Source organism: Botrytis byssoidea (assembly GCF_014898295.1).
Source record: "Botrytis byssoidea strain MUCL 94 chromosome Unknown BBYS_002, whole genome shotgun sequence".
Classification (NCBI taxonomy): domain Eukaryota; kingdom Fungi; phylum Ascomycota; class Leotiomycetes; order Helotiales; family Sclerotiniaceae; genus Botrytis; species Botrytis byssoidea.
This window is the reverse complement of record NW_024065843.1, coordinates 801,080-825,668: the sequence shown is the minus strand read 5'-3', so window position 1 is coordinate 825,668 and position 24,589 is coordinate 801,080. Positions and strand designations below refer to the sequence as shown.

General features: G+C 42.8%; 8 protein-coding genes across 8 annotated transcripts; 5 read left to right on the top strand and 3 right to left on the bottom strand.

Moving 5' to 3' along the window:
* Positions 1-878: 878 nt before the first annotated feature.
* Positions 879-3,501, bottom strand: EAE97_001033 (uncharacterized protein; the record flags this gene model as incomplete). Its single annotated transcript, XM_038871543.1, has 6 exons — positions 879-1,726; positions 1,787-1,892; positions 1,944-2,258; positions 2,308-2,469; positions 3,196-3,312; positions 3,388-3,501. 6 exons carry the CDS (start codon positions 3,499-3,501, stop codon positions 879-881), a joined length of 1,662 nt encoding a protein of 553 aa, XP_038737444.1.
* Positions 3,502-4,721: 1,220 nt separating this feature from the next.
* EAE97_001032 (uncharacterized protein) lies at positions 4,722-6,026 on the top strand (the record flags this gene model as incomplete). The annotated part of the gene is made up of 3 exons (XM_038871542.1): positions 4,722-4,797; positions 4,861-5,277; positions 5,326-6,026. 3 exons carry the CDS (start codon positions 4,722-4,724, stop codon positions 5,973-5,975), a joined length of 1,143 nt encoding a protein of 380 aa, XP_038737443.1. The 3' UTR covers positions 5,976-6,026.
* Positions 6,027-9,064: 3,038 nt separating this feature from the next.
* EAE97_001031 (uncharacterized protein) lies at positions 9,065-9,547 on the bottom strand (the record flags this gene model as incomplete). Its single annotated transcript, XM_038871541.1, has 1 exon — positions 9,065-9,547. One exon carries the CDS (start codon positions 9,545-9,547, stop codon positions 9,065-9,067), a length of 483 nt encoding a protein of 160 aa, XP_038737442.1.
* Positions 9,548-15,448: 5,901 nt separating this feature from the next.
* Positions 15,449-15,774, top strand: EAE97_001030 (uncharacterized protein; the record flags this gene model as incomplete). Its single annotated transcript, XM_038871540.1, has 2 exons — positions 15,449-15,593; positions 15,617-15,774. The coding sequence occupies 2 exons, from the start codon at positions 15,449-15,451 to the stop codon at positions 15,772-15,774; spliced, it is 303 nt and encodes a 100-aa protein (XP_038737441.1).
* A 501-nt stretch (positions 15,775-16,275) lies between these two features.
* EAE97_001029 (uncharacterized protein) lies at positions 16,276-16,694 on the top strand (the record flags this gene model as incomplete). Its single annotated transcript, XM_038871539.1, has 2 exons — positions 16,276-16,309; positions 16,364-16,694. The coding sequence occupies 2 exons, from the start codon at positions 16,276-16,278 to the stop codon at positions 16,528-16,530; spliced, it is 201 nt and encodes a 66-aa protein (XP_038737440.1). The 3' UTR covers positions 16,531-16,694.
* A 2,066-nt stretch (positions 16,695-18,760) lies between these two features.
* EAE97_001028 (uncharacterized protein) lies at positions 18,761-20,056 on the top strand (the record flags this gene model as incomplete). The annotated part of the gene is made up of 1 exon (XM_038871538.1): positions 18,761-20,056. The coding sequence occupies one exon, from the start codon at positions 18,761-18,763 to the stop codon at positions 20,054-20,056; it is 1,296 nt and encodes a 431-aa protein (XP_038737439.1).
* A 265-nt stretch (positions 20,057-20,321) lies between these two features.
* On the bottom strand, positions 20,322-21,142 carry EAE97_001027 (uncharacterized protein; the record flags this gene model as incomplete). The annotated part of the gene is made up of 3 exons (XM_038871537.1): positions 20,322-20,705; positions 20,766-21,002; positions 21,053-21,142. The coding sequence occupies 3 exons, from the start codon at positions 21,140-21,142 to the stop codon at positions 20,322-20,324; spliced, it is 711 nt and encodes a 236-aa protein (XP_038737438.1).
* Positions 21,143-21,575: 433 nt separating this feature from the next.
* On the top strand, positions 21,576-23,915 carry EAE97_001026 (uncharacterized protein; the record flags this gene model as incomplete). The annotated part of the gene is made up of 1 exon (XM_038871536.1): positions 21,576-23,915. One exon carries the CDS (start codon positions 21,576-21,578, stop codon positions 23,913-23,915), a length of 2,340 nt encoding a protein of 779 aa, XP_038737437.1.
* Positions 23,916-24,589: the final 674 nt, after the last annotated feature.

Here is a 24,589-nt window from a genome sequence, read left to right as displayed (position 1 = left end):
TATATCGCTCTTTAAATCAGACTACTTTACGGAAAGATAAGCTTCTAAACTAATTCATCACCCCGAGTGGTCGAAATCTACGTAGGACCCTTCAATCTTTCAAATAAGTAAGACCAACCAAGAGCGTATTTCCGCGTTTATAAATTGTGCACTTCTTCACTGTAGTTATGACGAGTCTGACAAGACTTTTAGCTTCTATGACCCGAGAAGCTTCTACCACAATCATCTGAATTGCAATTTGATTCGCTATAATTTATCTTCAGGGTACCGATAAATGCACCGACAACTCAACAAGTGGACAAGTGGACCTTCTGCGAGTTGTGTAAGCCCTACTACTAGCGTAACAGCTGACCGGAAATTCTAGTTTGAATGACTCGAGCCATAAACGGGTTGCAGGATTATAAGATTCCAGTTCAAAGTTTCTATGCTTCTAGGTCGGCCAAGTCCGAGTTCCAAACTGCCGGTAGGGCTAACAGTTATCCGGAACTCGAGCCCTTTGTTAAGTGGTTGAAGGCTGATGTAAAATACATAAATTGGCTATGTCCAATGAGCTGTTGTCAAATTATCCTATATCGCGTGGGGTTCTACTGCGGTCTACATAGCACTGGAACTCGTGGGTCAGAGAAAAGATTTGTGATTTATCTAACTATTTTATATTTGTCTCTCGCGCGAATTTTATCTTCGCATTGAACAAGATATTACATTCTGTCTCCTCCCATATTGAATATCATTGAGTTCACCCACGGACAGATACCCACGGTTTCTCCACCATGATTCCTCCATAGCCCTATCTGGGAGAAATCACAATTCTGGCAGTGCAATATATGCCAAAGGCATTCCAACCACTAAATGCTCTGCTTGCATATTCTTTGCTCCATTTAAGTACGAAGAATCTGCTCTGGTGTCATCTCATCAAGACCAAGCAATTTAAGCCAACTATTCAACTCCTTCATGAGATCATCTTTATCCGTATAAACAGGTATATTCTGAGCCTCCAGGTCTTCCTCGAATGAGTTTCGATGGAATGTAGCAATCCTGGTATTGGGGCCACCCATTTGCCTGGAGTAGTGGACGAGCTGCGAACGCCAATGATAGATAAATTTGCGCATTGTGAGGACGATCTTGCTAACCTTGGATCGTGAGTGTTCTCCAATGTAGGCGATAACTATGAGGAAATGCAGAACTTTGATGCGTTCTTCCGGTAATGGTGCCGGGCATGCAGCTGGATCGATCAGGTAGTAGACGGTGAGAAGAAGTCTCAAGGACCCTTTGTAATCTTGAGTTTTGGTGCGGGAGTCTAGATCAAATTGACCGCTGAATAGACTCATATATGCTCTTCTTAGACCAGGGCAATCGTGGCCGAACCCATAGGTTTTTAGATCAGCAATGATCCTGTGATCGATCGATAGTTGTTCTTTGAGTTTCTCCTTGTCAACTTTAGGCTTGTAATTGTCAACGTGAATTGAAAGCATGCGCTCTCGAAGATCACCTGTCGGTCCTAGATCTCCTCGAATACATAAAGCACACTTGCAATCAAGCTTTTCTTTTCTCATAAAATCAAGACGACGGGCTTCGTAGTCATTCCAAGAACTGAAACGACGGGTAATCTCAGTGTTGGCAGGGATCGCACGATTGGCTTGTAGAATGTATGTCTTTCCATCAAAGTACTCGCGAGTGTTGGCATTGCAATCATTTCTCATGATTGTGATGAACGGCTCGTAGCAATCTAGAAACATGTTTGTTAATATGCCTTTTTCTTTAATACAATAGAATGAGCTTTACTTACAACCACAAGGAATGCTCGTTGGAGAACTGGTGTCCCAATAACTTATATCATGCCTATTGAACTGGCATATGAATGGCTGGTACATCGGAATAATTTGATGAATAGCCTGTTAATGTAATTAGCAATACTGTGTAAAATAATTGAACTTGCAACTTACAAAGCAGAGAATATGGAAGATTGAATCTTCGTGTACGGGTGAATTTGCGAGAAGTTTCATATTGAGACTCAGATTTCTGTAGGAAGTCTCCATGGAAGGCCCAAAGTCATACAAATTCCCTACCGGCGCTGTGAAAAATTCCCTCATTATTTCTTTTGTAAGAAGATTTGCTTTGGCCATACACAAGAAACGGAGAACAAAGCGGAAATCCGTGCGCTCAATGAAGGACTCTGCTAAGGGCTCTTCGGATAAAAAGTCTACGAAATTAATACATTCATGCTTATGATGGTGTTCAAATGCTTCCCTCTGGCATCTCTGTTTTGTGTTAGCTTTTCGAAAATATAACAATAATTGTTAATCTTACCTCGTCACAGTAGTGGTACACCCCACAGCTTCCACATTGGTCGAATGGAATAGCTGTCTCGATATATCTTTCTACAGTACTGACAGTCCCTAATCCACGCTCCACGCTCTGGTATGCAAAGCAGTTATCGCATGTTTTTAATCTCGTGTTGATTTGTTCGACCTATAAGTATTAGTACATTGTTGAAGCATTCCGGTTCAATGGGGTGCTGTGAGGTGAGTGAAGTATTAGGAATGTAGGTATCTAGACTCATAAATTGCTGAGTGAATGAACAACATCCCTCCATTGACTCCTTCAAAGTGATAAAAACCGTTAGAGCTTTTCGTAGAGGAACTCAAAGTCATTGACGCTTTTCTTTCAATGAACTGAGGTACAAGTCTCTCAGTAGATCAATTTATCACTCTGAAAGACAATAAATGGCTATCTAGAGCTATAGGTAAAAGTGTCTTTCCAGATATCAGAAATAAATGTGTGGTGTGGCCCTGAGGTTTTGAAGAAAAGAAACGATCTTCAAGATCATTGAAACCCACAGACAAAAAAACTGGGATTATGTAGATTTAAATGAATGTATTTTGGAAAGCTTTACAACCAGTCGGCAAGTACAAGGTAAATTGACGCTGATCATGCCGTTTGAAGACAGTTAGGTGTCAGACCAGAGATGCCAGAAATTCTTGAAAATATCTGCAGAAATTGGCATGCAGTCAAACATAAGGTGTTTGTTCAATAGCTGGGTAGGTACCAAACTTTGTAACTTGCGGTTTGTGGAATTGTAAGTGGTACAGATATCTGGTTGATCTGATTGAAAATTCGTCTAATTTCAAAGGGAAAATGTACCAAGACACGATTGTGAACGAACGAGGGAGTAAAGAGGAACATGGGACCACCTACAATGGCGAACAAAGGCTTTTCGATTGTAAACAAGATATCTCCAGGAGATACATCCTTATCAATATAAAGACCTTTGTTTTTGGGATCGATGAAAGAGGGGCGGACAGATATTGGAACCTAAGAATTAAATATCAGTTCAATTCAATCAAAATTCAATCTATAGTCCATCATGTAGGCGGAATAAATACTTACGGTACAATTGATACGATCAGGGATGGAAGCTTCAGCAAGAGTGTAAGGGGAAGGTCTAGGTAGACCATCGATAATATCAGGATCAACGACCAGAGAGGATTGTTTTGTAGCCATGATTGTGGTACCTGGTGGTTGTGTGAAAGTTTGTGGAGAAAAGAAGGAGAAAGAAAATAGGTCGTAAGAAGATTTTAAGACTGAGGTAACCAAAGCTGAGGTGAATTTAAACTTCAGTCAATTGAATCATTATGTGCTCTGGCATTTTGACAATTCACTGGGACTTATGTAGGTAAGGGAATTAGGCAAAGGAGGCAGCAAACTGCTACGTGGTAGATGGTCTTCGGGACATAGCAGTATGATATGCGCCTTTTTATTACTTCAAGATTCCAACCTGCATGCATAATGTTTTCTAAATACCTTTGCCGTATAACTGAACCCCATATTTTTCCAAACGCATTATGTGTACTCCAATATATCATCCAGAGAACCTTATTGACACTAGTTCAGAAAGACGCTGACACACAAACATCACGAAGCATACATTCAACCATTTCGTAAGAAAGAGCAAAAATCAACCTTTACTTGGGATAAGTTCAAATGACTTTGCGCGTAATTTTGCACTGGAGCATAACCTATTGTACACTGAAAATCAAGAGTTCAAAGCAGATTCTTTGTGACTCCTATTGAGCCAGCCCCTGGAATAGCCGAAGGCTCACTTGATCACAACTAGGTAATCAAAGACAACAAAGAATATCTAACGCAATGTCGACTATTTAAAAGTTGAAGGCTGAGATTCAAAGAGCTGTATGACATTTTTGATTCTGGAGCGCAGAACTACAGGTGTAATCATCGGTTCAAGTGCTCAAGAGCAGATTTACCAAAATTTAATAGAGTGCAGACAGAGTGTTGAAAAGGCTTTCATTTGTTGATGTGCATCGAGTGGTGACTGATGGAGTGGAGAATTAACAGTGACAGCGATCATTTGATGTCACTGACACTATCCCCAGATTTCGGTTACACCCGAGAGTATAAAATGCGAAAGACAACCAATAGAATATCATTAATAAGAGAGCCCATGTCAATTAGTCAGGAACGTAGATGTGCACAGACAAGCTTGATCTCGTCCGTGCTTTTAATCCCTTGCCTCAATTATCCATTTCAATATGCTCGTTGAAATTTATCAATTACAAAGTTTCCATAAGAAACTCTTCATTCATTGATTTCTTGACGACTCGCTATTCCGAATCCTTCAAGGTTAACTTATTTGGTTCAACATCGATTTCAGTGAAGATTTAGTCGTGATTAAATAATACCTAGGTAGGTAGGAAAAGGACATAATGCGAGTGTCACTTCTCGCGATAATGATGGGCCTTCTATATGGAATTATAGAAGCCTCCCCAGCTCGTAGAGCAGGTAAGTAGATATTGGATGCCTTCTATTTAAATAGGATTTTCATATTGACTTATTCTTCCACAGAATCTGATACAGTAAACTCCAGCGATCATTCCTCAACTGGATCTCCTACTTCCACCGCAATAGATGCATCTGCCACAAACAAAGAAATTCCAGCAGGAGAAACTGCAGCCTCAATTACAGATGAAGAATTGAGCCCATGGGTCACCGTCGATGCCAGTGGAGATGCGTCAACAGTTACACCCATTCTTACGACAATCAATAGTAAAGTCACTACAAGTGATGCTGCTCCAGCACAATTGATTGCTACCAGTACTTCCTCTTTTTCTGAAGCGTCAACGATATCTACATCCAGTGAAGCGTTACCTACACCAACAGGTGGTGGAGCCTTTGAGATCTGCCACAATCTCAAAGGGAAGTTTGCACCGTTTTGTAAGCCAGATAACGGATCTAGTGTATATGTCGACGAGACATATTATGGTTAGTACTTTTATCTTATTCTATCGGATAATTGCTGATATGTGGCAGTCACTTGGGATGCTCGGTACTTCGCTGGGTCGAATGTTTCGGTTTTCATACAGGCGAACTATGTTAATGCTTCAGGCGGAGGGGTACAGGCTTTTCAATCGGTGCCCACAAGTAATAATCTTGGTTTCATTGCTTGGGAGATAGATAAGAGCTGGTTAAAGGGCATGAAGTTCAACAACGTAACTTTATTTGTCACACCCACCCAGAAAACGGATATCATTTCCGTTCAAGGTCCAACAATCATGGTGACTACTTCTCCTGCGCCTGAGCCATATCGTCAATCTCCAAGCAAAGCTCCACATGGCGCTTCTCTCTATATTGCCCTTCCAACAGTCCTCGCTTTTATTGTTCTAGTGATTGGCGGAACGTGGTATTGCAATCGAAAGCATCGCACCATTGGGATGGGTAGTGTAATGGGTCGACGCAAGGAATATGGAACTGGTTCAAGAAGACAAAGAATGGGACTAGGGAAGAAGAAAGATCAAGCAATTATGTTGAGAAACCAGGAGTTAACAGCCGGTGGCCAGTACAGGGATATTCCACCATCAAGAGTAGATGACCCAACTATGCATTATCGCGATGAAACGGGTTGGGATAATGATGAGAGTCTTAAAGATGAGACTAGACGACAAGCTGGATCAAGACTCTAATATTCAGAATAACCCCCAGGTGTGTATGATTACGGAAACAGTCGTGGGACATGGAAGGGAAAATTGTCTATGGCATAGAATTCTCATGGTGATTGACTCTGAAAAGTTCGGGCTTGGAGTTGTTGATAATAAACTAGTAGAATATTAACAATCTTTAGCTTCAGTGTCTAGGTCTTTGGCATTAAATATTCTCTGAAAATCCGAGCTCTTGAATCAATGAAGTTTGTGTGAGCGGCAAGTCAATTCCAATCCTCATTTATGATAAGGGTAAAGAGCATTTGCGGTGATTGGGAGATATACTCAAAAAATATATATCTGAATAATTTTTGGGCGTCTTGAAAGCTTTCAAAACTTAAGCAATCTCGAAAGTTCAAACCCCCTCATTTATAGGACTAGATCTCAGGTTATTTGATATAATAGTCGCGCCGTATTGTTTCATAGGTGTTAGGATCTTGGAAAAGATATTGTGCTTCGGGAATATCTGAAATGAACGTGTTTTTTTCTCTGTTATCCAGAGAGAGGGGCCACCTTTCTTTTCAAAGTACATTTTTGCACCGTGGTCATGAGGAATCTGTTTTCCATACCCTATTCATAGGGCAATCCTTTTTTAGCAGCTGCTGGTAGTCCAGGAACGATCTGGGTAAATTGAACCCATTTCAGATGAGGCAAGGTGGAGAGGAGTTCGTGAGCTGCTTTGTTTTCTAGAGCTTTTTGGTCCTAAGAATTGATATCCAGATGCGAGATTTAGGACGGAAAGTCTTAATCGAATAGCTGTCCAGAATAACCATATCACTACTCTTTCATGTACTTAGTTTATGTTTTCGGAGGTCAGATTACCTGCTTAGAATGAGAGAGGTTATGAATCCTCGTGAAGTTCCCTTGAAAGGGATGATTCGAAAAGATAACAATTGATAGATGTAGTCCAGCGGCACGTCTTATACAGAGTTATTGAGGTTTTTGGTTTTGTAAGGTCTACATCTTCTCCCGACCTACGTAGACTTTTCAACTCGGATGAAAGAAGACAAAAAGACGTGGCGAGGTCTCGCATGTTATTCAGTGGCTCACAAATTCTCAAGTATATCTCTGGCACAGAATCAGTTAAACTCAGTATGATATATCGCAAGTCATCATTTCGATATTCTAAATATTTCCAGACTCCGTCGCACAAGATCATATTACATCCTCTTTCATTCAAACCATCATCACACTCTTGATCCTCATTACATTTCCATCGTCAATAATCCATGCATCCACCTTCCCCATTGACTCACAGTCTACCTGCATCTCCGCAAACCAAACGACAAAAAGCAAGGCTGCGCATGCACCTCATCAATCAATCAACCCACTTCCCTCCCGCATATGGCGTCTGTCCGTCACTCCACTTTCCTCGGAAAGACACATTTGCATATACATGCATGAAATATGTATGCACATCGGTATCCGATATGTGAGCTAATGTGGTGTGGATGCAGTGATACGTATATGTAGCGAAGCTGCTGTTGTGCTTCGTGTTACTGGATATGTGGATGGAAAATTTGTTAAGGGAAGTGGAGGGGTAGGATGAGGAGGGATGTCTGTGTCAGGAGGAGATATTAGGTGCGGAAGATTTTGGAAAGAGAAGAGGGAATGTGGATTTGGTGTGTGTATCTACACTGTGCAGGACTTTTGTGTATGCTAAGGGCTGGGGATGGTATGTTGGTGATGCTATACTCGATCACTGGATGTTGGGGAAGAATGAAGAGGTATTTGATGAGCGCATCTTCAACTTCGATAATAGTAGATAGATAGATATAACAATATGATGATGATGGAATTTCAACTCTCGCCATTATTTCTACGTTTGATACAATTCTATCTTTCCAAATCTATCCGCTTCGCTCCACTACTCCTCCTGCTCTGTTTGTCACTGCACACATATCATAAAACTTCGATCAAATCCAGATTGGATCAGACCAGCATAATACAAATTCTCAATGCAATCTTCTCCATGTGTTCGTTCATTCCACAATACTCCCACAACCCTAGCCATAATCTCCGTCATACCTTCAACTCATGATGCTGCGGTGAGAAGAAATAGATGGGCATCACATGCATCTATCTAGTCTTTCCAACTACGATATTCTACTGTTATGGCATATCATAAACTTTTCACTTAGATCATATATCTTGATCATTGCAGTGTCCTCGTTATTTCGATCTAGTAAACTCTACATCTCATCACAAAAATACGACAACTCTTCATAAATGATGATACTAAATTGTTTGTTGAAGAAAGAATTCTAGTCGATGAATGGTGGGAAAGGCACAAAGATACCAACACTTGTTGTGTGTGACGTAAGGTAAGAGTGATCTACCGGCTGTGGGCCTGTGGCAGTGATGCAACGCTGATGTGAGCTCAGAAAATAAAATGTTGGTAAGATAGCTCGTCTACCTCGTTTACCTCGTACAAGAATAGCAGAATGCTGACGCAACGATACACAACAACGGTACAGTGAGTTCACGTGATGTAGTTATCTGCGTCTTGAATGCATTTTATTTCCGTGCAATGAGATTTCTCAAACTTGTCAGAATTCAGGTTTAGAATTTTTGGGTCGAGGCCCGAACATTATCAATGTATTGAACTTTGAATTGATACCTAAAGTTTTCATGTGGCCGTTACTACCTTGCGATCCTGATTTTCCTTTCCCAAGAATGATGAAACAAACTACGTAGGTAAATGGCCAAATAGGAAAGAAAGCGAGAAAACGAAAATGTGGAATGCATGAAAAGATTTCGTGATTCATGACTCATGACCAATACTCCTTTGGGACGAGAATGATACTTTCCAACAAGTCCTTTGTGCGTGCAAATTTCCATCCCATCGCGTGGTTAATCAAGCCTTCCTCAGTTATCAACCTATGTATTCTCAAATCCCGAACTCGCCGACCAAAATAAACATATCTCATATCTCACATCTCATACTCAATTTCCCAATATCTTAGGCTCATCTGCACGCTCGCAATGATATCACATCAAGCGTGTGATCAAAATTGCCATGATAACCGTGAACCATGACCCTACTCACATCATCCACAATCACAGAACGCCATCTACTCCACCACCTCTTCACTCCAATCACCCAAACCTGCCTCGCCAAAATGAACCGGTCCCAACTTCAAGAAACGCCTTGAACTCATCCCCTTTAGTCCACCCACACTAGAAATTGTGCTATTGCTCGCCTCACTACTCATGCTCTCACTCCTCGCCGCCTTTCCCAATTCCTGCTCAATGCTGCCCAAGTTCTTGGCACGACCATCCTCATCACTGACTCCTTTCTCACCGAGCTCCTCACCCCCAATTGTACCACGCGTCTGATCTCCCAGCTGACGCGGCGTCAAAGCAGCAGAGACTTTGGCCGACTGAGCCACGGGATAACCAGCCGAAGTCTTCGGAGCCAGATACAGAAAAGAATGCGAATCCTGACTCGCCTCCTCAGCGGCGGGAACAAAGTTTTCCTGTCCGCTCATGGCGAGAGCCTGGATTTCAGAAGCAGGCATGGAAGCTCCTGCATTTGTTGGGACTTGGGTGGTCATTTTCTGGGTGCGGATTTGGTAATGTGACTGAATGAGTTTAGATAAATTGAATACGAGAACGTTCCTAGATGCTTGGCTAGGTATGCTATTTCACTTTGCTGTGTCCCGGAAGATTTGTGAGGTAATTTTGGAGGAAGGATTGCGGGAGAAGTTGTATGGAACGTGTGACGGGAAGGATGTTGTACGAGCGAGATGGGGTCGCAGTAGAGGTCTAAGGAAGGAGGTGGATAGGATTTTGGGGTTTGGTGTGGATGAGATGAGATGAACTTTCAAGGGGGAATTGAAAAGATTAAGTTTTGAGAGCAAGAAGAGAAAATATTCTAGAAAAGAATGACAAAATGTCACCTTTCTTTTATGGTGTGATTTCCACTAACTACTGAGCCTTCTGCCGCGGTTGAAACAACTCGAAAGATATCAACGCCGAATAATGCAGGATTAACGCACGTGCAAGAAAGATTGGTCGGCTGATAAATAATGCAGTAATTGCGTAATCAATGGTAAGAAGTATGATTGCAAATCATACTTTGTCTTATTGAAGCAGATTGAAAACATCATCATTCATGCAAATATATGAAGATATATATTGAGAGTGTAGCTACGACGACGACGAAGCTAATTGCCTAAACGGGAAATGGATGTTGTGAAGTCACGAAAACAAATATGCTCTTCCAAGCTCTCTCTTCGCTCAATTTGCGACTGTAGGCTTGTTCACATTCTGTTGATTGGATAAACCCCGCCGTCAAGAATAAAGGTCGGAATGGCAGAAAGAGGGGACCCCACACAACATCAGGGGTATCCGAGCTTGAGATAATGCCGAGGTTAAACCATTGATAATTGTAGATTCGCAACTTTCAATACTTAGGTATGCGAACAAATACACAATAGGACATTCATTCTGAGGTGCAAAGTGGATATGAACTTCATTGGGTACATCCTCAGTGACATGGTCTCCTGAGATCTTCGTGGGCGGGAATAGTAATCACAACGAGCAGGTGGAAGAGGACATAAACCGATGATATCCTTCTACCACGTCTAGTCACTGAACAATCTATGTGCTTGATCTCTAAATCAACCAATCCACAATTGACATGATGTGAAAGAAAGGAACAGATTTGGTTGATGGATGAAATGACAAGGGGTAAAAGACTTGCCATAAAGCTAGGAAAAATTGTGAGGTATTAATGGCGAGCAAGGCGCTCAACAGTCTTCGAAAACTTGCCAATATCACACGCGGCTCGTACAATGCTATAGATGGCTTAACGCTGAGGCTATGATGTGAAAGAGGCGAGTATTCTCCTATCTTTGAAGAGAATGCACAATTGTTCATGGGAAAGTGAAGTGTGACTCCCAAACTGCCAACACGAAAACCAACGATGAACGAGTGTGCCAGTTGAAAATGACTAATTGGAAGTCTCGTAAAACGCAAGAAAAGGAAGGATGCAAGCAGGAATTTGCCTAAACCAATATCTCAATTCCACTTGTTGCCAGACTTCATCCAGAATGCGAGAAGATCTTCTCTCCTTTCTCTGGCGGAGATACGCAGCACCAACAAGAAACCAACAAGGCCCTCTTATTCTCTCCTATGGGCTCAGCCTCAATTACGAGACGTCGGCACATAGTTCATGAAGATGAACCAGCACCAGGAGTTATTGAACCATGGAATTGGAATATATTTAATCACGTGATGTGAAGCTGACCATAGACTGAAGGCAGGCGGGCCTCAATTTGGGCCTCGAGAATTGTGATGGTGTGCTGATTCGATGTGTTGCAAGACTCACTTATGCAAGAGCGGATTACCTTCTATTAATGATGAAACGGCTGAGAAAGCTAAATGCATTGCGGTTTTGCTATACAGTCAGAAGGCATACATGCATGCTTCAATACGACGTATTGTTCATCAGCAGTAGTGTCCATTTTTTTTTTGGACAAACCAATTCTCGGAAAAGTACGAGTAGAGTAATGTTTGATAGCTAGAATTCCCCTGCGTTACCTCTCGCCTCCTCTTGACGATGAATATGATCCGTCTTACTATGCACCACGCCCAGAATGTGATTGTGATTTGATTGTGAACGTTCTAGATGGTGAAGCTCCGCTATGATATCTTTCTTCAAGTTTATGTTATCTCCGTGATTGCAGGGCATAGCATAAACGGGAGTTATGGTGTCCCGGTGGACTTCGGATGTATGCACTCGTGTTACGCGACATGTAGCTATGAGCATATCTCATTCTGAAAGCATCATTATTGGTGGATTCCAAAGGACTATTAAACAGGAATGAAATCATTTTTATTTTCTTTCCCAATGAATATACGATCCGATTCCGAAATCTCATCAGATCCGAAAGGGATCAAGGTTCCTATGGAGCAAACCAGAGAAGAATGTGGATGCCAATGGTGACTAAAGAGATCTTGTCGATCTAAGCCCTTGTGCGAGTTCTTGACTATATCATTAAATCATGCCAGAAAGACGATTGCACATTCTTTTGTCTTTCGTCTTTTGTATTTGTCTCTCCGGTATTCACAGGACTCTCATTTTATGATGTGTAGTAGTGAGTGAGTCGTAGTGGTAGTGACAGTGGTAGGTGCGTTGTCTACTCTCTTGTGGTAGTTTTTCGGAGTTCGGAGGTAAGTGGGACGTTTTAAATCGAATACTATTTAGCCTAGGGTGTGTTAGACAAGGGAACCTAGTTAAAGTAAAGTGTCTACTCCTCTAGTGTCTACGAAGTAGTGTTTTGTCTAGTGTCTAGCAACAATATCAATTGATCAGTATTGGCGTTTCATATTGTCGGTTCTCTTCTCTTCGGCTCCGGAACCCTTCTGAATGTCTCGAGTGGCCCATCTAGGATAGTTGATATTTAGTTAGGCACATTGCAATACGGAAGAAAACCTCCCTCCGTGCCCGTCATTAAGAAGTGACTTCATATTGAAAGAAATTCCTTGCTCAGCTTCTTGTACTACCATCACTTGACGCGGTCTTGCTTACGAGGAAAGTACAAGGATATTGGGCAGTCATTCCCCTTCTTCAATTTCATACTTACCACCCTTGTTTTCCTCAGACGATACATCAGTAATCATTCCACTGGCGTCTATTAATCGCCTCCAATTCGCTGTGCCGCTAACAAACGGACGTCACACATGAGTTCCTGAAAATTTCGAAATTATCCGGTGTCTATCACATTGCTTATCGAAGATGGACACTGGTTGATCAGGTCATCACCCTATAGCTAATGTAATTTCAGCCAGGCAACCTGTAGGTAGCAAGCCAAGGGGAATTTCAAAAATTGGAACTCGAATGGCTCAATCGAGTCAAGATCCTGTATGTCTCCTTTCGCAGAATTAGTCAACCATCTCCCGTATTTGACAGCGGACACGGCTGTGGGTATCCGTCGTCAAAATAACATGACGTCGGAACCCTGCAGAACGAATGGACTTGTGGCCCCTTGTGACTTGACAGAGTATCGCGAGAGGCTAAAGTGCTGTGATGAACCACGCATATTAAGTTTGAAGCCGTTGGAATCCTTTACATCCCCCATTGTGGAGTCAAGAAATGCCTTAGTACAGCTCGGGAGGCCGATGAGCGGGCCGATACCGACTGAAGACTGCGATATGACCTGCTTCAGAATATTGAATATACATTCCTGTTCCTGTAGGTAGATTTGCTTGCATTGACCGAACTCTGGCCCGTAATTTGATGGCCCGTACCTACATACAATCGTTACACAATAGCCATCTTCGAGAAAGCCGAGATCCTTCTTAGATGCGGTGAACTTCTTCAAACATCAATGATAGAAACAATTAGTACTCCAAACCATCGTCATTCATCCATTCATCATCTTTTGGCTGCAGAAAACTCGAGTCCTGCCGGCGATCTGTGTCTGGTGCCCCGGAGCAGGCCGTCCAGAAGATTGCCCAATCCAGTCGCGAAACCTTCCTTCGACAGCTACAAGTGCCGTATTGTGATCAATTTCAGGGATAAGTTTTTAGATGAGAGATGGAAAAGGAGAAGGTAGAGACGTTGCCGCGAAAGTGCATGACATAGTGGCGTTTCTGCCAACAATCGTAGAATTCAATCAATCACGCATGTAAAAGTCCGGCCACCTGCCGATGTGAAATGATTCAGCCGTAGGGCAGAGTTGTACTAATTGAATGAGTACGAACGGCGAGCTGATGAATATGTTGGTGATCAGTCCTCGAGGGGCCAATTGTAACCAAGATCGCGGCAACTCAACGTTGGTGAACGTTGGACTGACCCTAGCGATGCAAGCTAGGGAGGAATAGAAATTATGCATAATTGCGGCTGTTGGGTAGAATGTTAAATTGTAAGAGACGTGTGAGAGAAGAAGAGGATACCGATTAAGATTACTATATAAAGAAAATTGTTTGAATTGTTTGAATTGTTGTAGATTCTGAATTCTTTTTGGACCGCCGAGTCCCCGAGTCTGTCAGCAAACAGGGTCGACGGTTGAAGGTGGACCATAAGAGAAAACAAGGTCCCAGGCGCTCCCGCAATTGAGTTTTCTCTGGGTTTAGAGGTTGGACTTATCACCTAGTACCTTTGTTTAGCTTCATTGGTTGAATACATCTGATGCAATTTGTTAACCCAGCCCTACAGCAAGGTGATCCCTTTGTCGATTCCCGTTGTCGCGAAAAGCGAGAAAAAGCTTCGAGAAGCCTTACGTACTTGAGTACTGTATAAAAGTCTTGCTGTGCCATTTCCTGGATTAATGGAAACTCGTGAACCAAATGCTCTAAGGGTGTGATATATTTCTATTTTGGAACAAGAAAGTTGGGTTGATACGATTTCAAAGGTAGAGAAGCCTCTTTTCACAATGTCCGCTTGACACATCCACATGGCACCCCCGTAGAATATGATTCATCTAAGGGTTCAAAGCGTCTAAAACCGAGAGATCTATAGGTGCTACGTGAGGTACTAAGGTAGTAAAAAGCCTAAGCCTGCCATTAGCATCGTAGTGTATGCTGTGAGCCGCAGTCTCTAATCGGATCTAAGCCGTTTAATTGGAGCATAGTTGTACAAAGACTAATGTTGCGACCCCATGTAGGAAATGGCACTCTTACTGTGGCTTTGGTCTTTTTTTCCTCTTTTGGCGGATAGTCAATTTGGCTTGTAGTTTGTGATTTGACCTGGTCTATAGTTTGGTCTGGTTTTAATTGCCGTGGTCATACTCGAAACAATTTAATCAGGATGATAGTATTTACTAAGTGCTAGATATAATTACTGGTGAATTTTAGTCGAAAATGAAGGGGGAAAAAACGTCAAGCCCCCGTTAAACGACACTACCTAAGCCTAATATAATAGCGAGAGCACTGACTGATGTGATTACATATATGATGAATTGATCTGTCAACTCCAAACCCCCAAATTCGTAAAACCCCCAACTTATCTTATTTTGTTTACTAGATTACTAGATTACAATATCATGCAATGGCATGATTTAGCTCACTAGATGTATTCTTTCTTCCAGTTATCTATCCCCACGCGCAGCTTCATTCAGCCATGATCTAAAATCAAGCGTGTGTATTGTGTAATCACTGTAATGTACCGTACTTGGCTCAAAATAGGTGCAGCAATTATGTTTCTTTTGCCCTTGCCCTCTAGTCTCTGCTCTAGCCTCTAGCCTTTGGCCTCTACTTTCTAGCCTCTAATCAATCTAGTCTCTAGATCTACATTTGCTACTGAAGATGGTTAAGGGTAATTTAGTTGCAGGTCCCATTATTTGGTCCTTGTAACTTTTGCAAACCTTGCAGGTCCTTGCTGCCTCGGGTGGATCATCCATTTTGTAATTTTCAATAATCAGAACGCTTGACTTGTCCGCAACTGCATCGATCCTCCTTTCGCCGTACCTGCAATCTAGGATTGGCCATGTGAGCTTGCGCTTTTAGCTATGGCGCCCTACCGATACCATGTCAGCGATGGAATTGATACCTGCCCGCCCTACCACTACTCTCGCTGTGTTCCTCAAATCCTCTACCCAACCGTTTGCGCGGCGGATGACGGCTATTTTCTTGTTGGTATTCACGGAAAGCCTGGTATGATACCTCTATGGCTACAGCTCGATCTGCCAATTCCAACTACATCAAACCCCTTGCGGAAAGAACTACCAACAAGAAGGCACACCAGCTCGTCGGCAGGCATCCCCCCCCCTCTCAGACTGACTTCGTGTTGACATCCTGCGATGGATGGCAAAGCAAACAACATTTTCCAAATTGAATGACAGGCAGTACCGTTCACTCGGAATGGTACGACGGTGTATAAAGCAAGCTGCCGTCGCCCATGATTTTAGAGGTTCAACAGCTCCATCATCACTTCTAAGTTCACTACCACACAAATAGTCTACCATCTACAATATATTTATCTGCCAGCTTTCCTCATATAAGAAGTTCCTCAGCAAATACATCATCTCACGCACATTCGCCATCGCCCAAGTAAGTACCAAACTTTACTTGTGCTTCACTTTTTTCTTAGGATAAAGAATTTCTAGCACTTATCCTTGCCATTGATATCCAATGCTAATTCCGGTGCGTCTTAATAGGTCAATTCGAAATTTCCATTACAAGCTCACGATACTTTCCCGAACAATCACCGCCAAAATGTGCACTCACTATGTCGTCTACAAAAGCTGCAACAGACACTTCGACACCAAGATAGTCAAATGTGCTGCTTGCAAAGCGAGTGGAAATTGCCCAAGTGGACCAAAAATTGAGACATCCAATGCTGGAGAACCATGTACAAGTGGCTGTCCCTCGTAAGTAAGTGCGACTCCAACATTCCTGCTTAGTCATCTACTGATTAAGATCAGAGAATATGCCTCCTCGAACCTTTAAACCGTATTCGAAGGCGGCACCTCGGAATTCTCCAATCGTCTCCGACGGGACTAGTCGAGTGGAGCTGGATATTTTGTGGGCATCCGTGCAGATGAAGGGGTTTGGAGCTAGAGGCGAATTTAGAACAGGGTCAGAATTCTAAGGTGCAAAGATTGGTCGTGAATCACTGCTGTAATCATACAAGCATACCTGGGAGTTCATGGGACAATATCTCATTGTGTTGTTACTTTTGGGGGGTTTTCGTTCTGCTGTGGTAGATTTTAGTCGACACTTTTTTTCCTAATTACAATCGTCTTTCTTTGAATCATATTGAATGTAGCAACATGCATGTGAAGAGTGCACAAGTGAGGTCAATTTTACCAAACATGTCAGCCAATACAGTTTTGAACAATTCAATTGTTCCACTGCCTCTTCACCAAAGTACGACCTCATATCCAATTCTCTTTTCTTCCGAACTTCTGCCAATCAAACGTGTGGCAAAAAAGATCATGTACGCTAGCGATGGAGTAAAACTTGAGTGAGGTTGAACAATTTGCCGTGCGGCTTTCTTTGTGTAACTACAGGCCCCCTGAGAGAGCGCGACACCCGCCGTCTTCGACTGACTGATAGTCTTATCAGTCGTATTGCGGCTAATATCCCGCAAGTAACGGGCAACGAATGTGACATGGGCAATCACCGATCGATAAGAAAGGGGAAGAAGCGCGGTTGAAATTCCAGGTCCAGGGATGCAAATCCTTGCATTTTACATGCAGCTATATTCAATCATGTGATAAGGCTGGTCAGAAATCAGGCAATTGCCAGTGGAGGCCTAATCCTAGTTTTCTTTTGGACCGGATATTTCCCTTTTTAGTGCTGACAATGCGGAGAGCAACCACATCTGCGATGTCGCTATCAATGGACCTCGAGAAATTGACAGTTATCGGTCGTGTCCTTCCATTCACAGATTAGCAAGTGAAGATAAGTATGTCATAGCGCGTCTACCGCCTAAAACAGAGTGGATTGGTAAAGGAGAATTCTTTTGAGTAGAGATTCTATACCACTCACACCCGTAGTGATGATGGCCAGAACTCAGCTATCAGCCAAGTTGTGGAGCTGTGATACCATCGGGAGCAGAAGAGCGGCACGTACTTACGAGGAACAAAACTCAATATGATAAGAATATAAGGTGTTACATGCGAATTGAGGAAAGTACCCATCTTCCTATATGCAACATCGTGGCATTTTGAGATGACCTTCTCAAGATAGATAGAACATGATGAGTCGAAAATTCGAAATAAGCAGAAGGCCTCCTTGATGCCTAGCCTTCGAGGCCCAGGGGCATCAGACGAAATTTTTACATGTAATATTGTAATGTGATGAATTGTGCAGGGTAAGGTTATCCTTGCTTAAATGTGAGCTCAAGGTATGCCCGCTTATGCCGTCAAAAAGCTTTACAAGGAAAAAAAAAGCGCCGGCTAATTAGACGCAGACTGGCGCGCCAAATAAATCACACGACAGAGAAGCTGAAGATAACTGCATACAAACTAATGCAGGTATATTACTCCATACGTTCTGGTGAAAACCTGATACCAAACCAAGAGTCCATAGACAGATGTCATTCTGAAACTCTTATGTGATAGTTTATTGTCTTGCGTTTCAAGCAACGTCATCCATATGGCATTACAAGTTGGATGCTGGGAGCTGCTGCTGTGAAGGGTTTGCGGACGACCCGGACTGGTTCAAATACTAGTTATTCTGATTTCAGGTTTTGCACCCGAAAGGATTTGGAATTTCAACGATGTACATAGTATTGTGCTGTAACCAGGAACCAGAAACAAGATAAATGATGGAGCTATCTTTTATTAAAATTTCGAGTGATGTAGATCATGACCAGGATTTCCCTTGATCTATTTTCCACCAGCTCGTATATTGATATTTATGGAGTAGTCGAATAATAAAATTATCCGCGGATGCAATAATAAGTGAGAGGAATGAAGCATAGTTAAAAATTCGAAAGATCGAAAGAGGAAGCCGGAAGTGCGGAGTTACTAAGCATTGGTGAGTAGCAACGGATTGCCGCTATAGTAGTCGAATGCTGCTGCTTTAATAGCTTCCCCATCTAGATGTCAATTGCCTGCCAATTATCATCCTCGTCTACAAAGCACAAAATACATGTAGGGCATGAACAACAGTGTCAAATAATACCACTTCAACAAATAGAAGGTAACAATAGTTCTTCTCTTTTCTTTCTTCTCTCCGTCAAATCAGCAAAGGGAATGTCTGTTATTTGAAGCCGACAAAAACATCAATTCAATTGCGTCATCTCCATAATCAACATTGTTGACTGATTGATTGATCGATCATATTGGAAGAAGAAGAAATTTCATTGCCAAATGTCTATCGACCTGAATTGGGAGACATTGACTACCGGGCCAGATGGGATTGCCCTCGCAGAAAGGATCCGAGAATTTGTACATACTAAGTTCCAGACCGTGACTTTGCCCCGCTTCATCAAGGGTGTTAAAGTACACACATTTGAATTTGGCTCAATTGCTCCAGAGGTCGAACTAAAAGATATTTGCGATCCATTACCTGATTTCTACGAAGATATCGATGACGACTATGTAGAAGATGACGAAGACGAAGAGAACTCTGGGAACTCTCAAACTGATGGGGAGAATGAAGTCGCCAAGACTTTGCGAGAAAGAAGGAGGATGGACCGCGTAGAGAGGACGGCAAATGGTTCATCACATACTTCGACCCCTCCTGCATATATTGACACACGATATCCTGGACTGCGATCAATGCAAGCTTCTGGTGACACCGGAAGTCCCTTTTTAGGTGTTAGCACACCTGGTATTCCAGGTGGAACATCAAATTTGAGTTATTTCCATTCTCAATTAGCCAGTGGATTATCTGGTACTCAAACCCCACTAGCCGCGGTTGCCGGTGCACATCTACCTCAAGGATGGCCGGACCGACCTAGCCCATCTCTACACCTATCTGCGCTCCGTAATCAATCTCATACGCCTTTATCTCATACGGCGAGTGAAAGGTCCATGACTCCTCCGCAAATTGCGGATCTGAATCAGCAATCGCTACGCGAGAAGGCCAGTGTATCCACTCTCGCTGCTTCGTCTTCAACAACTAGACCAGCAACTCAAGACGGCGTCCCCGAAGAAACGATACCAGAGGAACACGTTGACGACAACGAAGAGCCAACTTCACCACCACGAAGATTTCGAGAGCCCAAGGTGGAAGATCTTCAGACTGTATTCCGAGTCCGATACTCTGGAAATATCCGACTTTCACTCACGGTAGATATCTTGCTTGACTACCCTATGCCAAGCTTCGTGGGCATTCCCGTGAAATTGAACATCACGGGGCTATCGTTTGACGGGGTTGCTGTTCTAGCATACATCCGCAAGAGAGCTCATTTCTGTTTCCTTTCGCCTGAAGATGCATATGCTGCTATTGGTGCAGATGAGAAAGACGCAGATGCTTCGGCTGGCATGAAAATGGGAGCTCTTTTGCACGAGATCAAGGTTGAGAGCGAAATTGGGCAAAGGGAGAATGGCAAGCAAGTACTCAAGAATGTGGGCAAGGTAGAAAAGTTTGTTCTTGAGCAAGTCAGACGCATCTTCGAGGATGAATTTGTGTACCCTAGTTTCTGGACATTTCTGGTATAACCTTTCAAGGGGAATCAAATGATATTCACCAACAACTTTGCTAATCCAAGATTATCAATCATCAACTCGATCCTCCAAGCAGGTTGGAAATCAGCACAGCTCAATGTGAGAATTTACAAAACCTAAGATTAAATCAAGTCGGCTTGCGAATTATATGATGAGAGGAATCCAGAGCCCCTCGTCCAGTCGAGCCCCTATTCACAAATAGATATCGCTTGGTAATTAGCCTTTACACCGATGACTCCTGTGACAACCTGGCAGACTGCTAAGCTAAGGTCGCCTTGAATCCTTGATATGCCGAATTCATGTCCAATTCCAATTCTCGCGCTTTGTCCTCACTGACCTCCTCCGTTGCTCTCATTTGATTCAAAGCAATGAGCCACTGAACAATCTTCCCCCTGCCCTCAAAGTCTTTGTCCGTAACCTTGTTTACACTTTGTATGACATCTGACAGTAGCGGATGTAGTTGATCCTTCGCCAATAATCCCAATTTCAGTGCATCCAAAAATGTTATGAAATCCTGTGTCGCTTCGAGAATTAACGTTCCGTTAGTACCGCTGTTGTTTGAAGTGGAGGCGTTATGTGATGGTGCAGTAACGGTGCTAGGTAATCCAATTCGGAGTCTTTCCGTGGCTCTTGGGACATCTATCTGTAATGAGTCGCACTCAGTTATCACGTATTGAAAATCGAAGTTCCGGAATATACACACATCCCATTCATTCTTGAAGGTCTCTAAATCCACAAACTCCCTAGCTACACTTTCGTCTGCTAATATAGCTTTGTATTGCTTCAACAATCGGTCGCAAGTCTCAGTGTAATCTGATTCTGGAATCGCATCCTTAAGATAAGCTCTTTCGAGTTGATCTAAAGTGATTATGATACTGAACACTTCTGCAAGTGAGTCTTGAAGGTCGCGCTCTGCTCTAGACTCGGCGAGCTTCACTTCCTAAATTTTGGAATGAGCTGGGGCATTCTCAAACATAGAGAGATATTTACCTCATCCAAATTTATGGTTGCGGATAATGCTGTGTTCGGTATATAACTATGAGGTGTAGGCGCATACGCCGGTTGTCTGTTTTGATACATATTGTTTATGGCGTTCGATTAATGTCTTCGATGAGCTTGGGGGGTATATCGCAGGTTGTTGGTGGGGGAAAGCTTAGGCTGTCGCAATCGCGTCTGCTGTGTAACGAGTAACATTTTGTAGGCATGAAAGCCCTGAATTAATGTATAAGGCAAGTTTCGTATGTGGATGCCCGTCAAGATATTATTATCGACGTTGAATTCTATCAAGAAGCTAATATATCAAAGGGTTCAAGGTATTTTGGATAACTGCTTTGCTGCGAGAAAGATTACCTTGGTTGTAATTGATTAATTGAAGGTTCCTAGTAGAAGCTGTGGAACTCTCACCGCTTTTGATATGCTATATCGGTACTAGCTTATCGCCGTAAAGATTTCCATCTCAAAAAAATCTTAGAATTTATTTTGCAACTTTATTATCAAAAACTCCAATTCAACCATGGCGAAAAGTACTAAAAAGTCCACTCGTAAATTCGAGAAGAATCATCTCAAGGATACATTGGAAAAGCGTAAAGATGGCGCAAAGTATAAGCAAAGACAACAAATGAAAGCAAAGCGAACGGCTCGAAATGCTAAGGATGCCGAATTCTTGGGAGGAAAAGAGGACGGGGAGGAAGGTTCAAAGCCTAAACCATCTGCGAAAGAGGATGCATTCGGAAAGATGAGCGTCGACGATTTCTTTCAAGGTGGTTTTGAAGTTCCAGCCAAGCTTGAGAAAAAGTCGAAAGCAAAGAAGGGAGCAGAGAAGTTAGGAAAGAGGAAGAGGACCGAACCTGAGGAAGAGGAAGAAGAAGAGGAAGAATCATCCGATGATTCAATTGGAGAGGCGCCAGTAATGAGTGACAGTGAAGATGGCGATGATGACAATGACGAAGGAATGACTGGTATGAGCAAGAGTGCCATGGATGCGCTCGCTGAGAAAGACCCGGAATTTTATAAATATCTCAAAGAGAACGACCCAGAAGCCTTGGATTTCGAGGACGATGCAGACTTTGCCGAAGTTGACGAGTTAAGTGGTGAAGAAGATGAACAACCAAAAAAGAAGAAACAAAAGAAGTCGAAAAAGGCAAAGAAAGAGGAGGTCGTAGAGGTAGAGGAGGAGGAAGAGACGCAAGAAGAAGAAGCTGAAGAGGAAGATGCCTCTGAAGTCACTAAAGCAATGGTCACAAAGTGGGCCAAAGCAATGTCTGAACAGAAGTCTCTACGGGCCATGCGACAAGCTGTTCTAGCTTTTAGAGCAGCTGCGCACGTCAATGAAGACGATGGAAAGGAATACAAATACTCGATAACGAATCCTGAAGTCTATCACGAGCTCTTGCTTGCTGCCTTGAAGCAAGTTCCCGAGGTTCTCAATCATCATCTTCCGGTCAAGGAGAGTGCTGCTGGCAAAGTCCGAGTATCAACGGATTCGAAAAAGTTCAAGACGCTATCGCCCCTCTTGCGATCTCACATCACTTCTGTTCAACATCTCCTCGCTTCGCTATCTGATGCCTCTACCCTTAAACTTACACTTTCCTCGGTCATACCACTTCTTCCGTATCTCTTATCTTTCAAAAAGGTTCTCAAGAATGTCGTTAAGACCGTGGTAGACATTTGGTCCGATGCTTCGAGCACAGAAGCAACCCGAATCACTGCTTTCTTGGTTATTCGACGTCTCGCAATAATCGGTGATGCTGGATTACGGGAAGCCGTTATGAAGACAGTATACCAAGGTCTGCTCAAGGGAAGCCGAAATACCACTATTCATACTATTCAGGGTATAAATCTCATGAAGAACTCCGCCGCTGAATTATGGGGAATCGATCAAGGTGTTGGATATACAACCGGTTTCACATTTATCCGTCAACTAGCAATTCATTTGCGAAGCAGCATCACAAACAACCAAAAGGAATCATACAAGCAAGTCTACAATTGGCAATATGTCCATTCTCTTGATTTCTGGTCGACTGTACTGGCTGAGCATTGCAATTCCCTGAAGGAGGCTGAAACAGGAAAAGAGTCTCAACTTCGACCACTCATTTACCCAACTGTTCAAGTCACCCTTGGAGCTATGCGTCTTATTCCAACTTCCACTTATTTCCCACTCCGATTCCACTTAATCCGTTCGTTACTTCGACTCTCTCGAGCCACTGGAACATACATTCCTTTAGCATCTGTATTACTAGAGGTCCTTAACTCCGCAGAAATGAAGAAGCCCCCAAAGCCAAGCACATCTAAATTCTTCGACTTCGCATCCAATTTCAAGGCTCAAAAGTCCTATCTTCGTACACGAGTTTACCAAGATGGTATTGGAGAGCAGGTGGCTGAATTACTTGCCGAGTTTTTTGTCCTCTGGTCTACTAGCATCGCACTTCCAGAACTAACATTACCGGTTGTCGTAATGTTAAAGCGATGGCTCAAAGATGCTTCGAACAAGAGCTCCGGGAACAAGAACAGCAAAGTAAACTCCATGTTTGTACTTCTCATTCAAAAATTGGAAGCAAACTCGAAATGGATCGAGGGAAAGAGAGCTAAGGTTGAGTTCGCACCCAACGATCGAGCCGGAGTAGATGGCTTCTTGAAAGGATTCGAATGGGAAAAGACTCCACTGGGAGCATTTGTTGTTGGACAAAGAAAGCAGAGAGAGGAGAAGGCGAAGATGTTGGAAGAAGGCAGAAGGGAAGAAGACAGAAAGAGAAAGTTGGAACGAGAGCAGGAAAAGGAAATGGGAGGTAGTGACGATGATTCTGAGGTGGATGAAGAAGAAGACTCCGAGGCCGGCTTTGATGATGAAGAGTAAACCTTGGTACTTGTTATTGTTGTTATTTTCGGAAAAGTGTTGGGAATATCTATCTCGGGAGTTTTGGTGGCCAAAGATTGCATACCTCTATGAAGGGTATGTTGTATGACCAGCATTAGATGTGAAGCTATAGCCTAGTCTTGAAATGAATTCGTATTAATGCAACTGGCCATGGCCAACGATTTCTTATCTGCGATCAGTCTATGCAGAGCACTTGGTGATTGAATGTTGTAAGCAATTATGAAGTGTGTCCAGACTACACGAGTAAGTGAGGCCTTGATTGTTGCGTTGATTTGTGCAGGTTTCTGAAACCAATACTGGAATTGCAGGTATCTAGGCACTTTTCCATCTCCATCGCTTAAGATGGATAGCCAATCAACTCTCGCGTGCGAATTTCATGATTTATGATTGGTCAATGCGAGAACAAACACTAAAGCTTCCAACGACCCTTTTAATGCTTTGCTTTTATGCACATGTTTACTTGGTACGGACTACCTCCAATCAATTTTCTAAACATAGGAGTAGGGGATCCAATTCAATTCCCCAAGGTTTTCACTAAACGACCAGATGATCATAGATCATAGTGGAAGCCGTTCAAGTACGAAAATCCCCGGAATCATTGCCTCTTTCACTGAAAGAGGTAGCCTATGAGACGCGGACCCCGAAGGCTATCT